At 43.3% G+C, this 20,653-nt stretch overlaps 1 protein-coding gene across 5 annotated transcripts in view; it reads right to left on the bottom strand.

The window, feature by feature from the left end:
• Nucleotides 1–5,134: 5,134 nt before the first annotated feature.
• FRMD6 (FERM domain containing 6) overlaps nucleotides 5,135–20,653 on the bottom strand; it is an 80,905-nt gene continuing 65,386 nt past the window's right edge. For all 5 annotated transcript variants that reach the window (XM_042943207.1, XM_042943209.1, XM_042943208.1 and 2 more), the window contains 5 exons: nucleotides 20,287–20,461; nucleotides 15,512–15,847; nucleotides 14,266–14,397; nucleotides 10,093–10,184; nucleotides 5,135–8,160 (listed from right to left, as the gene is read on the bottom strand). In XM_042943207.1, coding sequence (XP_042799141.1) covers nucleotides 7,876–8,160; nucleotides 10,093–10,184; nucleotides 14,266–14,397; nucleotides 15,512–15,847; nucleotides 20,287–20,461 — 1,020 coding nt within the window. In that variant the 3' untranslated portion in view covers nucleotides 5,135–7,875. The remainder of the gene's footprint in view (nucleotides 8,161–10,092; nucleotides 10,185–14,265; nucleotides 14,398–15,511; nucleotides 15,848–20,286; nucleotides 20,462–20,653) is intronic.

Below are 20,653 nucleotides of genomic sequence, written 5' to 3'. Positions count from 1 at the left end.
AGCTGTCAGCACAGAGCCCGACGCGGGGCTTGAACTCACGGACCGCGAGATCGTGACCTGAGCCGAAGTCGGCTGCTTAACCGACTGAGCCACCCAGGCGCCCCTAAGTTTATTTTTGAGAGAGAGAGAGAGAGAGAGACAGAGCATGAGTGGGGAAGGGGCAGAGAGAGAGAGGGAGATACAGAATCCAAAGCAGGCTCCAATGGTCCGAGCCATGAGCACAGATCCCGATGTGAGGCTCGAACCCAAGAACCATGAGATCATGACCAGAGCTGAAGTCGACACTTAACTCAGCCACCCAGGCACCCCTGACGTAGTGTAATATTATTTGAAGGTGGATTATGATAGCTTAATGGTGTATACCATAAACTTTAAAGAAACTACTAAAAATAAACAAAGAGGCATAGGAGAGAAAATGAAATAAAAATCACTAAGCCCAAAGAAGGCAAAGGGGAAAAAAAAAAAGAACAAAGAATAGGACAAGTGAAAGCAAAGAGAACATTGGAACATTTAAACCCAATCATATCAATAATCAATTAAGTGCAAAATTCACCAGAGACATTTACAAGGAATAGCCTAGAATTTTTTTTTGAAATACAGACCCAATGAGAACACGTTCACTTTTCCAGATGCAGAAAACACCACAGAATTCCTGTTATTAATGGTAGTGATGACGAATTGGCAAATGTTTTCTACAAAGGCCAAACAGTAATATTCAGGCTTTGCAGGCTCTATGGCTCCGCTGATAGCTACTTCTCTCTGCCCTTGTAGCCTGAAAGTGGGCCTAGATGATAAGTCAGCAAAGTGCTAGCCGAGTGCCACTGAGGAGGGAGAGAAACCAGGGCTTGCTCTCTCCATTTGCTCTCCCTCTGCTGCTTCTTCCCGCTCTGTGCAGCTCTTTTCTGGGACTCAGCCCTGTGAACTCTAGCTACCTTGGCCTCCTCAAATTCCCACCCTGTTTTCTCAATTCTGGGAGACCACTGGGGTCTGCTTGCTTCCTCCTCCCTCATTGAGGCCTGGAAACCCTCTCTGGGCCGTGAGCTGGGCAGTGATAACTTGTTTGTCCTTCTGGGGCTTCCTCTGCCGCGCTACGGTAGAAGGTTTAAACATTTTTTCATACATATTTTTTCTCTTTTTAAAGTTGTTTAAGGTGAGAGGGTAGCACTGCTCCTATTACTCCATCATGGTTACGATGTTTCATCGTTGGGATTTTGATTGAAATTGATGGGAAAAAATGATATCATTGAGTCTTTCCTTTTAGGAACATGGGGTATTAATTTAGGCCTTTTTAAAATTTCCCCAGTAGCTTTCGTGGTCTTCCACACTCTGCTGTTGCCTTTAAAGGCCCTGATAGAGTCTCCTTCGCTTCTCTCTTAGCATCTTATTTATACCCTGTAGCAATTCAGGGACAGAGTTTCAATAAGACCCTGGGGCTTCTGCTTCTTCCCACCTGTAGATCAGAAGAAGGTCTGTGACTTGATCTTAGGGGTTGGCTTCATTCCAGCTGACTCTCATGATGGCAGAGCAGGATTGAGCAGCTCTGGACTGGGGCCTGGGTTGTGGATGGGAAAACCCTAGAAACATCCCTCGTGGAACCGCAAGGCAGAAACTGGCTTAGAGCTGCTTCGTTTTGGCATAGCTTACCTGAAGCCTTTTTCTACTTTTAGCTACAGTTGGGCATGGATGTACCCTGAGACGTAAAACCTGAAGATTGAATTATTGGTCTACTGGGGGTGCTATCTTCTGTATCTGGTTGTCAGGTCACTCCATCTATCTTATTTATACTCTGGGGCTCTTTGTTGGTGGTTACTAATGCACAGGAAAAAATCATCTCTAATAATATCTCTGGGATAAACAGGCATTTGTGGGCTAGTTAGGGAACTTGGCCACATTGTGTTCTAAATACCAAACAACCAATTTAGAAGCAAACTTGGAACATAATTCCTTTCTAAGTTGGGAACTATCTGTTTTTATAAAATCCATCTCTCGCCATAATAACAGTAATAAAGTGAGGAGACCTTCACAGACTAGGGTTCACACCAGATGGGTAAACACCCATCGTAAGTAATGAGTTGGTTAATTATAGCTGTGCCCTGTTTATAGACCTTCGATTAATCTCTTGAGTGTACATAACTCCATCACCCACAATGTCTCACAGCGTTTGAGGAGGACTTTCCAGAGGTCAGGCTCCTCCATTAATTCAAAATGAATGTGTTAAGAAACAAAGAGCTAGGTGGAATTTAGCTTACTTCTTTCCATTATTCTCAGTAGCGATCAACTCATACAAAGCACCAGAGGAATGACAAGGCAAATGAAAGTGGCAGGGAGGAGATTTGGAAGTATTTTACTGTACTCACATAACCTCCACTCTCATACTTAGCAAAATAGTTATGTGTATGTAACGCCCAGCTCTCTAGAATGTGGGTGTATTCAGACTTCCTGGGATGGTGAGTTCAGTGCCTCGCCTGAACATTGGTCCACTCTCTGACCACTTTATCAGTAAAAACATTATCATTCTCACAAAATGCAATATGCTGGGACACTCTGGAGACCCAACGCACCCCAACTGTGGATCATGCTAGTTCAGAGCAAGTAGCCTGCTTGGTCTGTATTGCTGGGGCTCACTGTAGACCAGTGGGTGCACATTAGCCTCCCTTGCTGAACTTTTCGTAGTACCGTATGCCCACCCAGACCAAACAAATGACAAGCTCTGGTCTGGGCCCTAGGCATCGCTGTTTTAAATTCTCCAGGTCAGTCTTCTGTGCAGCCCAGCTTGAGGACCTATAGACTAGAGTAGTTGTGGCCATTGTGCCAATTTTTAACATTGGAAGCATCCGTGCAGAGTAGATTGTAATTCATTCTATAAAGCAGTAGTGAGCTTTCTGGTCTTCCCAGGGACGTTGCCAAGTATGGAAACTTGCCTATTTCTCCAGTATTTAGCTTAGAACATAATGTGTGTGTGTGGGTGAGAGGGAGACATGAGACGGGGGGGGGGGGGGGGGGGGGAGAGAGAGAGAGAGAGAGGTGAGTGAGGCATAGCTACATAAGTTTTGAATTTTTCTTCTCCCTGCTGCCACATCCTTGTTCAGATCATCATCTCTCCAGTCCTGCTCCCCTGTCCCTATCTTCTACTGGCACTGATCCCATTATTTCTCTCAAATAATGTCTCTCAAACATGTCTCTTTCCGTTTATAACCCCCTTCAATGGCTCCCTGTCCAGAAAAAACAAAACAAAGCAAAACAAAACTCAGTGTCCTCCTCTGGGCACCCAGAGCCTTTCACAACTAGTCTGGAGAGAGTCGTTACTCAAGCCTAAAGGCCCCTGAATGAGCACTGTCGTCCAAGGCTTCTAATCTTTGCATGGACAGTTTGTACCTCACTCCCGTCTGCCAGAAGGCCCCCTTCAAGGCTCCTCTATGTTCTTCCCACCTCCCACTCCCTACTACCACCCCCCAGGTCTCCACTGCTTCTGTACCAGAGTACTACCCGAATAATGCTTCTATAGGTCTGGCATAGGGGTGCTTTAAAAAGGTGGGCAGGGGTGCTTGGGTGGTCAGTCGGTTAAGCATCTGACTTCGGCTCTGGTGGATGGTTGAGTTGAAGCCTCACATCAGAGCTCTGTGCTGACTGCATGGGGCCTGCTTGGAATTCTCTCTCTCTCTCTCTCTCTCTCTCTCTCTCTCTGCTTCTCCCCTGCTCATGCACTGTCTCAAAATAATTTTTTTTTTTCTTTTTAGAAGTGTGCAGGGACACCTGGGTGGCTTAGTCGGTGAAGCATCGGACTTCAGCTCAGGTCATGATCTTGTGGTTCATGAGTTCAAGCACCACGTCGGGCTCTGCGTGGACAGCTCAGAGGCCGGAGCCTGCTTCAGATTCCGTGTCTCTCTCTCTCTCTCTCTCTCTGCCCTCCCCTGCTTGTACTCTCTCAAAAATAAATGAAACATTAAAAACAATTTTAAAAACAGTGTGCAAATAAATGTCATTTATCACATTATCCAAATCGTAAGTCTGTCTTCCCTATTAGATTCTGAGCTTTCTCTGAGTGTAATGGATAACGTGGTATGTGTAGTAGAAAAAGCAAAGCTTTTGGACATGGATTTGGGCTTAAAACTCTGCTATTTACGAACTGTAGGATCTTGGGGAAGTTTAACCGTTTCCTCAGCTGTAACATGAGTTGACTACTTGAAGGGCTGTGAAGGTTAGACTTGACGTGTGTAATGGCAGATACAGAGCAGGTGACCAGAAATGTTTTTTTTCCTTGACTCCAATTTACTCACAATTTACCAGATACACTGCAAAATTCATGAGTTAACCCCTCAGCAGAAAGCTTTTGTTTTGGACTGTAGGCTTCCGAATGGCCACATGGCTCAATTCTACACAAGTTAAAGGCTCGTTAGAAGATCGGAAAACACCCACCCTCCTTTCTCCCACCTTAGTGATCAGGGGCATGTTATAACTATTATGTTATTAATCCCCCAAATAGTCCTTTGAATTATTAATCCCACGAGAGCCAAGAAAACTGGAGTAACGAGAAGATAATGGACGTTCTTTCACAAGGATGCCAGGCTTTTTGGTGCTTTCGACGCCTGTCTACTACTGACTGCCAGCTCCAGCCTCTCCCCCTGATGCCGCTTTGCTCTCACGCCCAGCCTTGCGATAGGCATGCTTTTAAATGTAACCACTTACTTTTTTAAAATTAAAACTAACACGCCAATGATGATTATTTTGAGGGAAAAGTTAAAGTAGTCATTTTAATTTAAAAAAATAAAGTATTGTATCTTATTGAGTGCTTTTAGCCCCACAGCTCAGGCCTGCACAGCGGCTGGCTGCCACTGCCTCTCTCAGCTTCGGTTCCTTCGTCTCTAGGTCGAGAATGAGAACAGACCCCGCCGTATGTAAACAGGAGGATGAAGGAGTTAATATGTGAACTCCTCACACACGCAGAGCAGGAGCAGGGGCAGCTCAGTCCCCACCAGCTCCGCCACGGGGGGCTCCGGGCTCAGAATCCTACCACCGTGGACCCTTACATTGTTCCTCAACATGGCCTATTATAAGAAAGAAGAACATAAAACATTCACTCTTTAATGCTTCTTGCTTAATTGAGAAGTCTAAAAAAAAAAAAAAAAAAAAGGCATTTTAAAGACAAATAAAAAGTAACTTTATTGACTGCTAATCTTACCATGAAATGCCTATAAGAAATCATTACAAAATAATGCAGTTTTCTTTTACACACTTTTGGTATCTTCCTGATATGATGATCCTTTCACAGAAAGGATTATTTACAGTTTATGTAGATATAAAGCTCATTGTTGCAAATACAAATGTCGCTGTATCGAGGCAGTATATACCAAACTGGTATACCGACTAGTGATGATATTAACAAATGCAGAATAAATAACAGCTTCATACGTTTCTTTTCCTTTTTTATTTTTTAAAACAATTTCCAAATACAAAACGTAGATAACCAAAATGGATTTTCATATACATATATATAATTCTGCCGCAAATAGAGGATCAAAAAGCAAAAATGTTCCTTAGCATGTTTCATTTTTGAAAACCCACAAGACTATGCATAAACCCAATTAGAAAGAGGGTGTGCAAAACCACCAATAATGCTGGCAAAACCCTGAAGACCTGATTCTGGCTGAAGCACAGAGAAACTAAAGCACTACATACTGAATTAAATATGCTTTTGCCTCGATGTTGCAAGAAACACTAAGAGCTAAGGAAACGCACCACATTATGATCTGGGCTCTTGAGAGTTAAACTTCCTAGGATTTGTCCCTTAAGCATCTATAAGAAATGGTGGACTATTTAACGACTTACTTATAAGTGAAGCTGTCATTAGATGATCCTTCTACCCTTTCATACAGAAGACTGAGACACTTGTACATTCTGGTATCTGAAAACTTTGGTTCTTTTAAAACTTTTGATAAAAACAAAATAATCGCATGACTACAAAACTCTATAGAACTTCTGTTCCTTTTTCCAAGTGTCGGGTTGAACTGATTCGATTGGGATTGCAGTGTCCACACTGGCCTGCCCCATCCGCACGCGGGCGTCCGAGCACAGCACAGGTGAGGCTTGTCCACACTCCCCTTATGTTCATAATACTGACTCCCGCCCCCGGGGAACACTGCATGTTCTGCTGTACCCTAAATCGATTTCTTTGTTACCTGAAAACTTAATTTTGTATAAAAATATGACTGTTTCTTTAGAAAATAATATATAGTTTTTTTTTAAGAAAACCTGGCAGATAGAAAAAATGGTGTATCAAAATATGGTAAACAAATGTTGTTAAATACGAAATCATTACAAACATCTCGTAGAAAGACATTGTGCTAAAGTTCTCTCCTGAAGTGTGAACAACATTGTTACTGTACATCTAAAGGTTGATCAATTCACTCTCCTGACGAGGTTTCATTATATATCCTAATAGCAGTGGCAGTAACTGTCTTAAAAATGGTCCTTCCTCAAACACTGACATTTTCTGTATACCTTAACTTCAAAATTAAGAAAAAGACACCCTCTGGAGCAGTGGTTTTAAACCCTGTAGCATATTAGCTCCATCTGGAGAGCTTTAAAGGAAAAGGCAATTCCACCTGGACCTCACTGCAACAGACTGATTTTATTGGTCTGAAGTGGGATCCAGACAGTGTTATTGTTTTTAAAGCTCCCCAAATAATTCTAGTGTGCAACCAGGGTTGAGAATCATGGCAAAAGACACATGGGAAAACAGTTGTTCTTAACTCTGCATATATTAACTGATTGTCTGTAGGTATCATTCATTCAGTGACACCTCCTCCATATTAAACAAGAATGACTATGTACACAAAACAGTCATGGAAGCCAAAATGAAGCGTTAGTAAGCTGTAAACACATATAAACACATACAATCTCAGGTATTTATATATGTATAACATATATGTATAGTTAGGGTGTTTTGCTTAAGCAGAAACAAGCATTACTACAATTTGTTGTTGATTTAAAAAAAAAAACAAAACACCAAGCACAAACATTTTCTAAGACGTTTCCATAGTTTTAACAGAAACTGGTTTTACAAACTCTACAAAACGCACGAAGACGTGAACACAACTGATGAGTTACTCGCACGAGAAACTAGCTGGGTCCCAGAGCTTTCTCGAAGAGCAGGAGGAGGACAGGGCACTGACCAGGCATGAAGGAGTCACAAGGCATCACAGCACACATAGCCTTCTGGTTATTGCTTCATTCATGTCTTCTTGGCCCCGGGCTGCATTTCTGTTATGTACATATCTTTGGCTTGCTAGAACTACAAGATTTTGACCGCTTCATTAGTGTTCACTTTGGGACAGCCCCAGCGAGGCGGCAATGGCTATGTACCAGGCAATGGTTTCTCCCTTAAGAGGAGAGACTCTCCTTTCTCTCCTCCCTCAAACGACGTGCATGAGGGAGTGACACACACACACACACACACACACACACACACACACACACACACACATTTACAAGCAAACAAATCAATCTAATAACATCTTTCACATGATAAAAAAATGTGATGTCGTATGATCAAACTGAAAAACAAAACGAGGGACAAACACACCACAATTCAATATTCCGAAGGCTTGGTAACCAGTGAAGCGCGTTTCCTTCCAAAGGGTCACGAACTTCCGGGCACTTGTCTTGCTGTACCTTCTCTGCAGTTCTTTTCTATCTGTATAATACTTAAAGTGCAATTGTCCCAAGGCTTTTATTTCCATTGCAAATATCATAAAGAAAGAGCTATGTGGTGGGGTGAAGAAAATATGGCACGATACTTAAAGAGAGAACCCGTGGCTTCTCCGGCCTCCAGCAGACAGCAGGCTGCCTGTGTGGCTAGCTACACGCAGACATACTTTATACAACGAACTCTGGAACTTCGTCATGAGTGAGATCCAGAGAAAAGTACTTGCTGGTTCTTTTGACTGGAAAAGCATCTTGGATGTTGACACACTGCTGAGCCAAGCAGCTGTTGCAGTAGAGGCCTTCCTCATCCAGTTCGTGGCCACACCCGAAAGTGTAGCTCTGAGCAGTGTCTTGACATAGACCTGCAATGCGCAGGAAGTCTTTCTGGTAAAGCCTGATGTCATCAAGGCTCAAGCTGTGCCGATCGGTGGAGGTCTTTGGTTTTCGACATATGGTCTGAAAAATAAAGTAAGGTTAAAACCACTTCAAGAGGATGACTAAAGTGACAGGTTAGTGCTATTTTGCCCTTGTAAAGAGCGACACTGCAAAATCATAAAAGGTTATGGAATCCTTTTATGTTAGAAAGTGATTTCCGGTCTGAGGTCCTGCGGGGGAAAACAGCACCACTACCAACAGTCAGAGTGGCTAACATTTACTGAGCCCTGATTATGTGCAAGGCTCTCACCTAAACACAATATTATGTATTTACTTGTTTACTCTTCCCATCTGCCCTATGAGCCCAGTGCTATTATTCTCCCCATTTTACAGATGAATAATCCAAGGCAAAGGAAGTAAATGCAACAGAAGCCTGTCTCTAGCATCTCAGAAGTCAAGAAAATGTCTTAAAAGGAGGCTAGATACGTACAGATATAGTTTCTTTTCTTTTTTCTTTCTACTAGAATATGACAATTCAACATATTCTATACAGTAATACTTTCATGCTGAGCTCTATTATTATTTTCATAAGAAATGCGGAAATGAACCAATTACTCAAGGAATACAATTTGAAGAACGTTTTTTTGGGTGTTTTTTTTTGTTTTTTTTTTTTGGTTTTTTTAAAGCTAGAGTTCTTGGATAGAAAAATAATACAAAGTACGGAAAGGTTGGGAGGCAAGAGGCAGCTCCCAAACACTGTAGGAGGTGCTGTGCCAAATACTCCACACAGCGGGCAACAGACTTACAGAACTCATTATCCCCAGAAGTGGTACTGGCTGAAACATAAATAGGTTAAAAAATGGCTCAGATAATTACATGAACGAAAGACGCTTAATGGGTTATTTAAGGAAACAGGGCACTGTACCTCTCAGCTTTTGCTGCCGAACACCACAAAAGCCAACCTCATTAGAATAAGAGATCACTTTTTGCTAAAGGCAAAAGCACCAGGAGGAGAGAACAGGGTCTGAGCCCAAAACCATTTTATTCGGAAGTATCACATCCGAGCACTCCCTGAAGAAGGTCCCCTGGACCCACACGGCTTCCCAGGTACCAACGGGCTTTCCCACACAGAATTCATTAGGTCATCCTCACAAATCCACACAGCAGGCACGCAAATGCGCTTCCCATTTTGCAGGCGTGGAATCTGATCCTCAGCTGTGCACCACAAGCACTTACGTACAGGAAGATCTAACACCGGGTGACAGAACTGGGTGCAAACCCGGGCAGTGGACCCTGGGATTTGTAATCATCATGCTACACATACTGCTTTAGAAATTATTCACTGGAGTATTCAAAAAAATATGTAATAAAACATCATGTGCACATAGAAATGAAAAAGAAAAAAGGGAAGAGAGAAGCACACACAGAAAGCAAAAAGACAAAACCCAAAAAAGACAGAGATGGACCAAGAAAGAGAGTCATAAAGGAGAGAGAAAGAGAACGCACAGGAAATAGAGGTGAGTATATCAGCTGTGGAATAGATCCAGACGCTACAACCATGAATTTCAGAGTATTTTATCTTTTGATATTTTAATAGTCTAGCAAGTGATCACAGGTTATCAAACAGTCTCACTCAGCATACTTTGAAAACGCAATCTGAATGGAATAATCAGCATGGAAACGTTTCTGCCATAACACGCCTGACAAGAAAATTACTCTCTCAGTTGTTGAGGTTCACACACACAACCTGAAGTCTGAAGTTACACACTTCCCACCTCTATAAAGTGGGAAACAAAGTATATAATTTATCCAAATGAAAATCAACTCAGAGATGAATGGAACTAGCAAACACAATGGTTATCAACTGAGGATAAAACTAGAATGTACCTAGGAAGAATCAATGCCTTATGGTTCTTAATTTTTGCTCATTTATATAAATATAAACGTTAAGTTCCAATTTAACATTTTCTGTAACTTCAGTGCACAACTTAAACATTTCGATTCCTTCTGTACCTGTGGAAGAGAGTCCGTACTCTGGCCACGAAGCTTCACAACTGTTTCTGAGGAGCTAGAGGTGGAAGAACCAATTTCTTTCACAATCAACCCTGAAGTAAAACACAGAAAAACAACAACAATGAAGACTTCCTTATTCATACTTTTTGCCACCTATCTGACACATGCTACCACCAAGACTGAAAGGTCAAGCATTAACCGTTCCTGAAAAATCTCACTGTGACTCATCCGTGGTAAACAACCAGCCTAGGACACATCCCATCTCCTGTCTCACAGTAAATAAGGGGGGAGAGGGATAAATGTGGGGTCAGCGTACAGGAAGGAGTTTAGAGCCTGCCTTTTCTAAGGTGAACTACAACTTCTAATTAAGCTATTTATGATGAAATTAGTAACAAAAACAAAAACCGTAGATGTAAAGCAGTCTCCCTCCTAAAGGTAAACTGTGACACGGCCGTCTAGGTTTGGGTCCCTTTATTTATTTTTTTAATTTTTTTTTAACGTTTATTTATTTTTGAGACAGAGAGAGACAGAGCATGAATGGGGGAGGGTCAGAGAGAGAGGGAGACACAGAATTGGAAGCAGGCTCCAGGCTCTGGGCCATCATCAGCCCAGAGCCCGACTCGGGGCTCGAACTCACAGACCGTGAGATCGTGACCTGAGCTGAAGTCGGACACTTAACCGACTGAGCCACCCAGGTGCCCCTAGGGTCCCTTTAGATGGACGGTTAAAGTGTAGTGTGGGGCTTGACCTCCAGAGTCACACGGATCTGAGCCGGAAGCAGGCCCAGAAAAGTAATTAACTGTGTATGCTGGCCAGTGACTTAGCCCCCCTATGTTTCGGTCTCATCTTACAAAGTGGGCCTGACAGCAGTGTCTATCCAACAGAGTTTAATGACGACTGAAGAGTAAATGCATGTAAAGGGCGAGGTACAGGGCCTGCACATGGGACACACCCAGCTCAGAGCTCCTCGGGCTGACAGGGGCCCTGTGGCACTTGCCTCCTACAACAAATCCTGCTGGGGAGAGGCCACGAGTGGGAGGCCACCCTAAGCATTCAGTTCTGGATCTCTGAGAGTGACAGGGCCCTAAATCACCCCAGTGCCCAGGAGTCACCTCCTAATACTTTGGAAACAGAAATCCAGGGCTGAAACTTCCCTCTGTGGCTCTAGCATGTTGAGTGAAGCACCAGGAAAAAATGTTTCGTAAGATAAAACTGCTAACAAGAATTGGATATGGAAGTGGAGATCACTGACATTTTTCTTGCAAATAGATGAAGCAGGTCAGTCAAACCCCAGATTCTTAAGGCCAAATGGCTTCTCAGATAAAGCACATTCTCACCTTATAAAAAAGGAACCTGGAGTGCAATGTGATTTTTATTTAGCTACTTGCTGATAACCTCAGAAATGGCCTTTTGTGTTTTATCCCTTAACTCTTTAGAAGTGACGCCTAATGATTCAGTGACGAGTATATACCTTGTATATATTAAGTGTTTGATATTTTGTTCAATTGAAACATGGAAGGAGGACATTCTTGGTTTACATGTAGACAGTTTAAAAGCCTTCAGGTGGGTACTTATGTTTTGGGGGTTGGTACAGACTGCTTTAGTAGGGGGTCTTTCTTGAGAATATCTTTATTTTTTAAAAAGCTTTAAACTTTTAACAAATCCTCAGAGGATGATGTGGACTGGTGTCCTTGGTTGGCACTTGGGATGGGTCCTTCTGGACTTCCTGGTAAATGTGTCCTTGGCCACCATGTCTGTAAATTATGTGCTCCCAAACCCAAACTCCGCATTAGACAAGTCAGCAGCAAGTCTGGTGCTGAGAACACTAACCTGACTTGTACCAAACTTCCATCCCTATTCAATCTCAGCTCCATGCTTGAGAAACAATGTTTAAATGCTCAAATTGTAGGGGCACCTGGGTGGCTCAGTCAGTTAAGCATCCAATTTCAGCTCAGTTCATGATCTCATGGTTTGAGTTTGAGCCCCGCATTGGGCTCTGTGCTGACAGCTCAAAGCCTGGAGACTGCTTCGGATTCTGTGTCTCCCTCTCTCTCTGCCCCTCCCCTGCTCACGCTGTCTCTCTCTCTCACTCTCTCTCTCTCAAAAATAAATAAATGTTAAAAAAAAGTAAATGCTCAAATTGTAGAGAATTTGGAAGAGGAGGATGATGCGAGGAAGAAAATAAGATCATCACAACCCCATCATCCAGAGAAAGGCTATTAATATTTTTATGTATTTTTTCATATACATATATACATTTTTGTAATTTGAGAGCATCCTGATCATACAATTTGTGCTGTTTTTCTTACCTATCTTTCTTATATTATTAAATATTCTTTAAAAGTGTCATTAGTTAATGGCTGTACGATATTTCACTATATGGACAGCATATAACTGCTCATTGTTAACCATTCAGGTTCTTTTTCAATAAATAACATTTCAAAAAGCATTTTTTTTTGTATAAAAACCTCTTTAAACAGCCACCCTATTTATTTAAATTTTATTTCTATTTAAAATTACAAAATCTTATTATAAAAATTAAACATAGAAATATATAAATAAAAAGCCAAAGTCTGTTTCCCTCATCTCCCCTCCTCCCATGGACACTTTGGTGTATATGGTTTGGACAGTTTTCTTTACACAAAAATACACATGCACATATCGAGTGAGAGCATGATATCCATGTACATATAATGTGCATAAAATTGTAAATTTATATTTAATATATGTGTTAAAATGTATTTGTGAGGGAAGACATCTAGGTAAGAAAGTAAATGGGCAAAGAAACAAGGGTAAAGTTTGGTTTGAGAACTCTAAGCCTGAAGCATGACCAGAGCAAGCAGCCTGACGGATCTGTGTTTGCTTAGGCAGAGCGGTTCTCTGTAACCACTGGCAGGTCTATTCCCCGCAGAGCATCTGGAGGCCATGCTTCTGCTAGGTGAGCAGAGGAAATTCTGCAATAAAAGGAGCCTTGTGCTCTTACAGATTCAATGCCAAGATGAGGGGACCATGTGTACTGTGGTCTTGTTTCTCTCTCATTCCCAGCACCTGTTGCATGGGTGAGGCTCACTTATCAGGGACCGTGGGTCTTGACACAGCAATGGCAGGTCACCCCAGTTGTAAACAGGGTCTTTCACTCAAAGCTCAAAGCGGCTGATCAGTAAGTACCTGGGACATTTTGACTTCATTCCTAAGGTATGTTTTTTAGACAGAACGGAGACCAATTCATAAAATGTGGCGAGAGCAGTTAGGAGTGACTGAGGTTTAAAAACAAAACCTGGGGCGCCTGGGTGGCTCAGTCGGTTAAGCGTCTGACTTTGGCTCAGGTCATGATCTCGTGGTTCGGGAGTTCGAGCTCTGTGTCGGGCTCTGTGCTGACAGCTCGGAGCCTGGAGCCTACTTTGGATTCTGTGTCTCCTTCTCTCTCTGGCCCTTCCCCTCTGGAGCTCTGTTTCTCTCTCTCTCTCAAAAATAAATAAACATTAAAAAAAAATTGAAAACAAAACCCATACTGCGGTTTTTTGCAGTAATATTGAAGGGTAATATCTTTTATTTGATAGAAATAGATTATTACATATCGTATTATATAATCCCATAATAGGTTTACAGTGAATGCAAGTGTCCTAGTAGAGTTAATGAAATACAGAATATAATAGGAATGCCTTTTTACGCCAACATTTATTGACACTTTTTCCTCCACACTCCCATACCCACTCTGATCTAGTTGGGGAAAAACAATACAAACTAAACTCGGAGACCTGACTTCTGTTTCTAGCCACCTAAGCGTCTGTCCCCCTCATCTATGGGTTTTCTCATCTGTAAAAAGGAGGTCTCCGAGGTCCCTTCTAGATGTATTCTAGGATTCTCTGATTATCATTTGTAATAGCGAAACAAAACAACAGCAACAAAGAGAAAACTGTGTTTTACCACTTTGTGCTGAGCACAGGGGAGAAGATGCTAATTCCCCATCCTAGATGCTTCTCCCCTTCTGTTCTCTTTTTTCCTCACGAAGTACTCGACCCTGCAGTCTATGGCACTGACTTGGAAAGGTTCTGATTCCAGCCCTGTTTGTGATCGAGAACCCCACCCTGACCCTTCTGTTTTCTGAGGCACCTGCTCCTCAGTCCAAGACCATCCACTAGCTCAGGAGAAGAACTTCCCACAAGAGCTCACCAGAGTGTCCATTCAGCTTCCGTGACATGAGCATGTCCTCGGTGATGTAGATGCACATGTCTGGGCTGACTTCCAGAGACTCTTCATTCATCTGTTCCAGGTCCCTGGGGTCATCAACCAACATCTCTATTTCTGACACAGAAGAAGAAAGAGACCTTTAGTGACACGAAGGGAAATGGATGCCAGCATTCGTAGCCACACTTTGCGGAAGGCTCTGTAATTATTCAGATTTTAAAATACATTTGCTAATGAGAATCTACAATAGGAAACTCTAGGACAATTCTCAACTAGATGTATTTGCTCTCTTTTTTCACAGGGTTGCTGTGTTATCCACATGTCTTCTAATGCCACGATTGAACTGTGTTATTCTTTCCTCTGTGAGAAAGAAGGAAAGAGCTATACCACCTTGCTGAGATGACAAAGGGCAACTGAGACTGATGGGCCACATGCCTAAGCCAGAGCAGACTGCTATCACCTGCACAAGGAGTAGTTCATGAAGCTCCCCATTTCTAGACCTGCCTGCCCGCAGGGCATTCAGTTGACTTCACTAGAGATCCACATGAATTCTACAGTAAGCAAGCAAATGGGCTTCCTTAATGAAGTCACTACCCTTTCCCCAAACCCGAATGCTATAGCACTTGAGGCATAAAAATAATAAAAAAGATGCCCACATATGTTAAGTTTGGCTGAGACAGTCTGGTTTTTCTCTCCTTAACAGAGTTAAGCATCCAGGTGCTAACTTTCTTTTACATTCCCAGAGTTCTGGCTGCATAGGAGGAATTGAAGAAATACTAAATAACCAATGGCCTGGGCTCAAGTCTTTTTTTTTTTTTTCCTCTGCAAAGTTTAAGACATTTCTGTCGCTATCACTGCGCCTCTGCTGTTGTCCTCACCGATGCCTATTTAATCTGGGAACCAGAAATGCAGACACGAGTTCTGCGGCACCGATCTCTCCTCTACTTGGGCTAAACCGCCAGGACTCAGCCTCCACTGGCGTCCAACCAACCCTGTGGCGGCAAAGGACCAGAGGGATGCTTTGTTCACTGACACGAGCAACTCCCCCAAATCATGGGGGAAGGTGCAGGACACCTGTCCATTACTACCCCCCGGCTGTGCCCTACACAGCAGTTCTCCAGAAGGGATGCTTGGGGAAAAAAACCAGAAACAAGACGAGGCAAGAGGAAGAAGGGGGCGAGTGACAGCGGCTCAGCGCTGCCAGCTTGGAAAGCCGCGGCGAGCGGCTTACCATCGTCCTGCGAGTCCTCTTCCGGCCGGTCCTTGCCGCTGCTCTCCACCCCGGAGGTGTGGGAGCTGCCGTGGCTGGTCGTGGAGCTGCAGGTCTTCAGCTTGCGGTGGATGGCGCTGCCAGAGTAGCTGTCCTCCGGCCCTGCGTCTCGGGGCTTGGTGTCCGCCTCGATGCCCGACGTGTGCGAGCTGCCGTGGCTGGCGGTGGAGTGGCGGGACAGGCGCTTGTGCTTGGCGCTGCCCGCGCTGCTGCCGCTGGCCCGGGACCGCTTCTCCAGCTGGTCCACGTCCAGGTCCAGGCTGTCGCTGATGTAGGACTCCCGGTACTGCTTCTTCTCTGCGCGGTGAGGAGCACATTCACGCAGGACGGCGGGAGGGGGGGAGGGGGAGACACGCCTGGTTAGCCTACAGGGCACATCAGGCTAAGAACGCGTACAAGTTCACACCCAGGATCTAGTTAAGCAGGATCACACCCAGGATCTAGGCGCCATGAGGGTTCTGACCCGGGTGGGTGGGAGAGGGTCAATTAACGAAGATGAGCAAAAACCAGTACAACGGATTTGAGCGAGTACTGAGACTACTCAAAGGGTTTTGACGCTTCAAAACTCGGAAAAGTGCTATTTGAAGTAGAGTCGCCAGACCACCTCTTGTCTGCAAGTTGTTATTGGTCCACAGCGATGTAAGCTCAGTAAGTGAGAATAAATACTTATAGATTTTCAGAGCAATCTGACAGTGCCGTGACAGCTACTAAGGTGATTTTGTATTTTGTAAAAGTATCAGTCCATGGTGGATGAGGAATGTTAAAAATCTGGTCCTTCCCCACAAATAGTTTCAGAAGCACTGCTATGGAAGACTGTTTGATAAATATAATTACACTAATTGCCAATGATTTCATTTATTCAATTTGGCCCATTATTAGCTCAGTTCTGACTGTTGAATATAATTTAAAATAAAACTATTCTTCTCTAAATTTCCTTCAAAGAGTTCTAACATTTAGTTTTTCATTAGTGGAAACTGCTTTTCTCCATTTGGGGTGAACTAGTGAGGTTTTACCATCTACTTAGAAAACACAGTCATCACTACTGGTTTGATGATTTATACCTATGTGGCCTCTGACTGACAAAACTGTTCTTTGATTTAACATGTCAGTGCCATTCTTTAACACCAAGACGCAATGTTAGAAAGTCCCTCTTATCAAATGGTAAAGCAACGATCACATCAAGGCACAAAGTTACAACTGAGTTGCAGGTATACAATACTTTTGTGTCTCAGGTCAGAACTGTAAAACAGAGAAATAGTTTAGATTCTTTGTATTCTTAATACTGATGACAAATAACACATTAGAACAATGTTAAAGATGGAGAATGCATTTGAGGAATGTTAAATTGATATTATTTCAGAAATTGCTAACTTGTAGACTAATTGGGTTCTCAGAGGCCTGCTGATGAATTTAATTGTCTTGTTTCTTGGGTAAGTGAAATCACCTGCACTCCTGGTGTCTGAAGTATAATCTACACAGCCTCCTCAGGGAGGGAAGAAGCATTAGCAGAAAGAGAAGATGCGCTTTCCAGGATGCAAAATGCAAAAATGCTTGCAGAAGGCGATGTGTACATTTTTGGGCTCCAGCCATTCATGTCAATTCTAGGGAATCAGGCTGCATCACAACAGCGAGAATGCACAGCCACACAGAAAGCAGACTGGGGCAGGACACCAGAGCCCAAAACACACATCTGAGACAGATGTGCATCATCTAAAATCCATGTTTTAGGGCTAGACTGGGTTATAAACATTCCTGTTTTCTGAAGACAACAGGGGTTGAGATGAAGACAGAGAGATAAAAGGGTTTGCAAAATTCACATACAATTTCTATTCACTGTGGTTTCAAAATACTAGCCACGTGGCACTTGGAAAGGTGGAAAGTGAAAAAACAGTTTTCTAAAAAGTTCTTTAGGGTGCCAGAGTTCTAAGACAAGTGGGAATTGTGGCTCTAATAACTTAAAAGCTTTCTGCCTCTTTACAAATAGCCCTTTTACTCCCAACCCTTCCCAGCAGGTTCGGAGTCTATTACGGTTACTCTAGTAACAGAAGGCAAGCGCTCGCCGAACTGTGGTCTACCTCACAGGAGCCTAGCGTAAATCTGCTTCGTGTCAGCGTGTCAGCACGGCCTTACTGTTCTACGTGGCTGGCCAGTGTTCCCTTCCCAGAGCTGTATCACTTAGACCTGGTACAAATAAAAAGTGTCATGAAGGAAATGCTGACGTGATTATGAAGTTTATTCTGAGACCTGGGAAATGCAACCTCTTACCTCCCTAGTAATCACCGGAGTCAAGAGCACAGATTACCAATGTGTTGGTATTCTTTGGATTCCCTCTGTTGTAAAAGCCCGGAGACCACAGAGCTTTTCATATATTATTTTGGAACAGAATGCAGTGTGACCTCTTGGCATATGGCCTAAGAATAAGCTCCCACTGTTGAATAAAGTTGGGTTAAAAAAAAAACTTTTGTTTTTAAACTTTTTTAATGACAAAGGCATTCTCCCCCTTCTAAATGCTATGGAATAATTCTTGTGATCATTTTCTACCATAAGATGCTAAAAGAGTATCTCAGACAAGATGGATCTAAATTAAATTTAAGAAAAATACACTCTCTTTCTGTGCTGTTTTTTTGCTAAGAAAAGGGCTTTATTGTAAAAGTGAGGAAGACTTTAAGCGTGAGTGAAATAACTGGCATCAGGCCAAAGCTGGCCCAGAGAAACTTAATTTTGGGTGTTCTTTAGACTGTGAGGGATCTCTAAGTAGAAGAAAAGAAGTATGTTTTCTTTAGAAGAAAAAAAAGAGATATCCGCCCAACTCTATCTACATTTACCCAAATAACAAATACAATCCACACCTTTATCATTCCTTCATTGCCCTAATCGCATAAGCCCCCAAATGCACTTGATACTACTAGGCGCAGTAACAGACAAAACCCTGCCCTCTAAGAACTGAAAATTCTTTGTCATTTTACCTGAGAACCTATAGGGGTTCTGGAATTCATTCAGGCTCTAAAGGGCTCCCCTTACGGTCATCTAAGCAAGAATCTGCTAAAATGCTGGCAAAGCTGATGAAATAAAGAAACTTCTCAAGGCGCTATAACCTGGCCATTTAGGAATGTGACCCATTTGGCACATGATGGGCTCTGCACATAAGTCGCCTATTCTTACAAGTTCCCTTGGCGCTTCTGTCCCATCTCGAGTCCTCCTAATAATCATGTCAGCATTGGAGAGAGGTGCTTCTTATCGCAATGAGTCATCGTGGGGAAGAAGGGGCAGCCTGGCAGCAAAGGAAGCCCATACACCTGGTGGTTATACACCAGTTCTCTCCAAAGACAAGAAAGCAGTTTGGTGGCAGACCGTGCAAAATGATTCATGTTCTAATGGCTACTTAAGATGCAGTGGCATCCCCAAACTGGGTCTCATTTAGTTAGAGAGATAGGTTTTGAGAGAAATTGATTAGATGTGCAAGCTTCTTTCAGGTTTTTTCTTAAGAGGACAAGTATTTGTGTTTCTGTGAGAAAGCTGGGGTCTGAGAGGTCGAAATCTGTTTCAGACACGGACCTAAGGATATGAATCTGCATCCAAATGTTCATGCAGATATCCTAAATCTAATCCAATTGAATTATAAGAACTACCACAATGGGAATCTACAAAACAAATGGAAGACATTGAAATAGGCAGGGGCGCCTGGGTGGCTCAGAGCCTGGAGCCTGCTTCTCATTCTGTCTCTCTCTCTCTCTGCCATCTCCCCACTCATACTCTATCTCTCTGTCAAAAGTAAATAAACATTAAGGAAAAAAAATTTTTTTTAAAGAAATAGGCAAATGAGCACAGTAGCATTTTGGGGGATCAGAAGTTCGTATGTGTTAAATGGAATAACCCTGGGTGCCATGACTTAAGATGAAGGGCTAACCAGTGGAGTTGAAGCCTGCTCTGAGAGGCCCCAATCCCTGCCTTCCTCTTCCTTACCGTGACTCATTCTCCTTTTCAGGGGCCCCAAATGTATCTCAGCAAAGCCCCCACAGGACTGGCTGATATAATCCTCAAATGGAAACTTCTTTCAGGACGCTTAGGTGGCTCAGTTGGTTAAGCGTCGGACTCTTGTTTCAGGTCAGGTCATGATCTCACAGTTTGTGGGGTTGAGAACCGCGTTGGGCTCTGTGCTGTCAGCGTGGAAACTGATTGGGATTCTCTCTCTCTCCTTCACCTTCTGCCTCTCCCCCGTTCTCCCTCTCTCTCTCAAAATAAATAAGCATTAAAAAAAAAGAAGAAAACTTCTTTCTCCTTTGTCATTCCTGCTGACCCAGACCTGGGGTCCTCTCAGCAGTCAATAAGAGAGACTGGAGACATTTCTGTCTCCCACCTTTATTGTTACTTTAATCTAAGGAGTAATTGCACTGGAAAAAATTCCAGATTCCAAGGTGCTCGGAGTCGCAGATAAATCTTGCCCTGCATCTTCATGTGGTGGCTTTTTGCAAGGATTTTCAAAGCAAATGTGGGGAAACGTTAAAGAGACTGTACTCGGGGATAGCTAAATGATAGGGATGACCTCAGATATTTGGGACAGGTGCTGGGACAGTGGTGAGATGTGAGGCGGAACACGGCCCTGAATCTGGAGAGGGTCAGCCCTCGAATCCCATTTTGCAGGGGTCTAAAGCCCCAACTGATGGCAACTACAGACTAAGGGGCCAGAGGCGGCCAAGGCACCGTGTGTGCTTCTCCCCCCCAACACTCTGCCATACCTTCGTTCTCCTCCAGCTTCCGGATGTGGCGCAAGACAGGCTGCAGATTCATGTAGAGGCGGTGGCTGTTACTCAGGAGCTGGAGGAGGTGTCGGGAGCGCATGGGGCACCCTGTGTAGTAGATGAGCTTCCTGGCGGAGGGCAAGCCATCTGGCAAAATCTCAAATTTCTTACCCTGTGGAGCAAAAGCACGAGTCAGCTTTTGGAAGGTAAGTCTCTAATTTGCCAAGGTCCCCTTCATTTTCTCTTTAGTAAGGAGAAGTGCAGATTCAAAAACAGATGTATAAAGCTGCATTCAAAATTCAGCGAGAGATAAATTGCTGTTTTCCTTTTCAAAAATGTCCCAGGACAAGGATTACCAAAAACT

Source organism: Panthera leo, chromosome B3 (assembly GCF_018350215.1).
Source record: "Panthera leo isolate Ple1 chromosome B3, P.leo_Ple1_pat1.1, whole genome shotgun sequence".
Taxonomy (NCBI): Eukaryota; Metazoa; Chordata; class Mammalia; order Carnivora; family Felidae; genus Panthera; species Panthera leo.
Note: the sequence above shows the minus strand (reverse complement) of the source record. Positions and strands in the feature narration are given on the sequence as shown.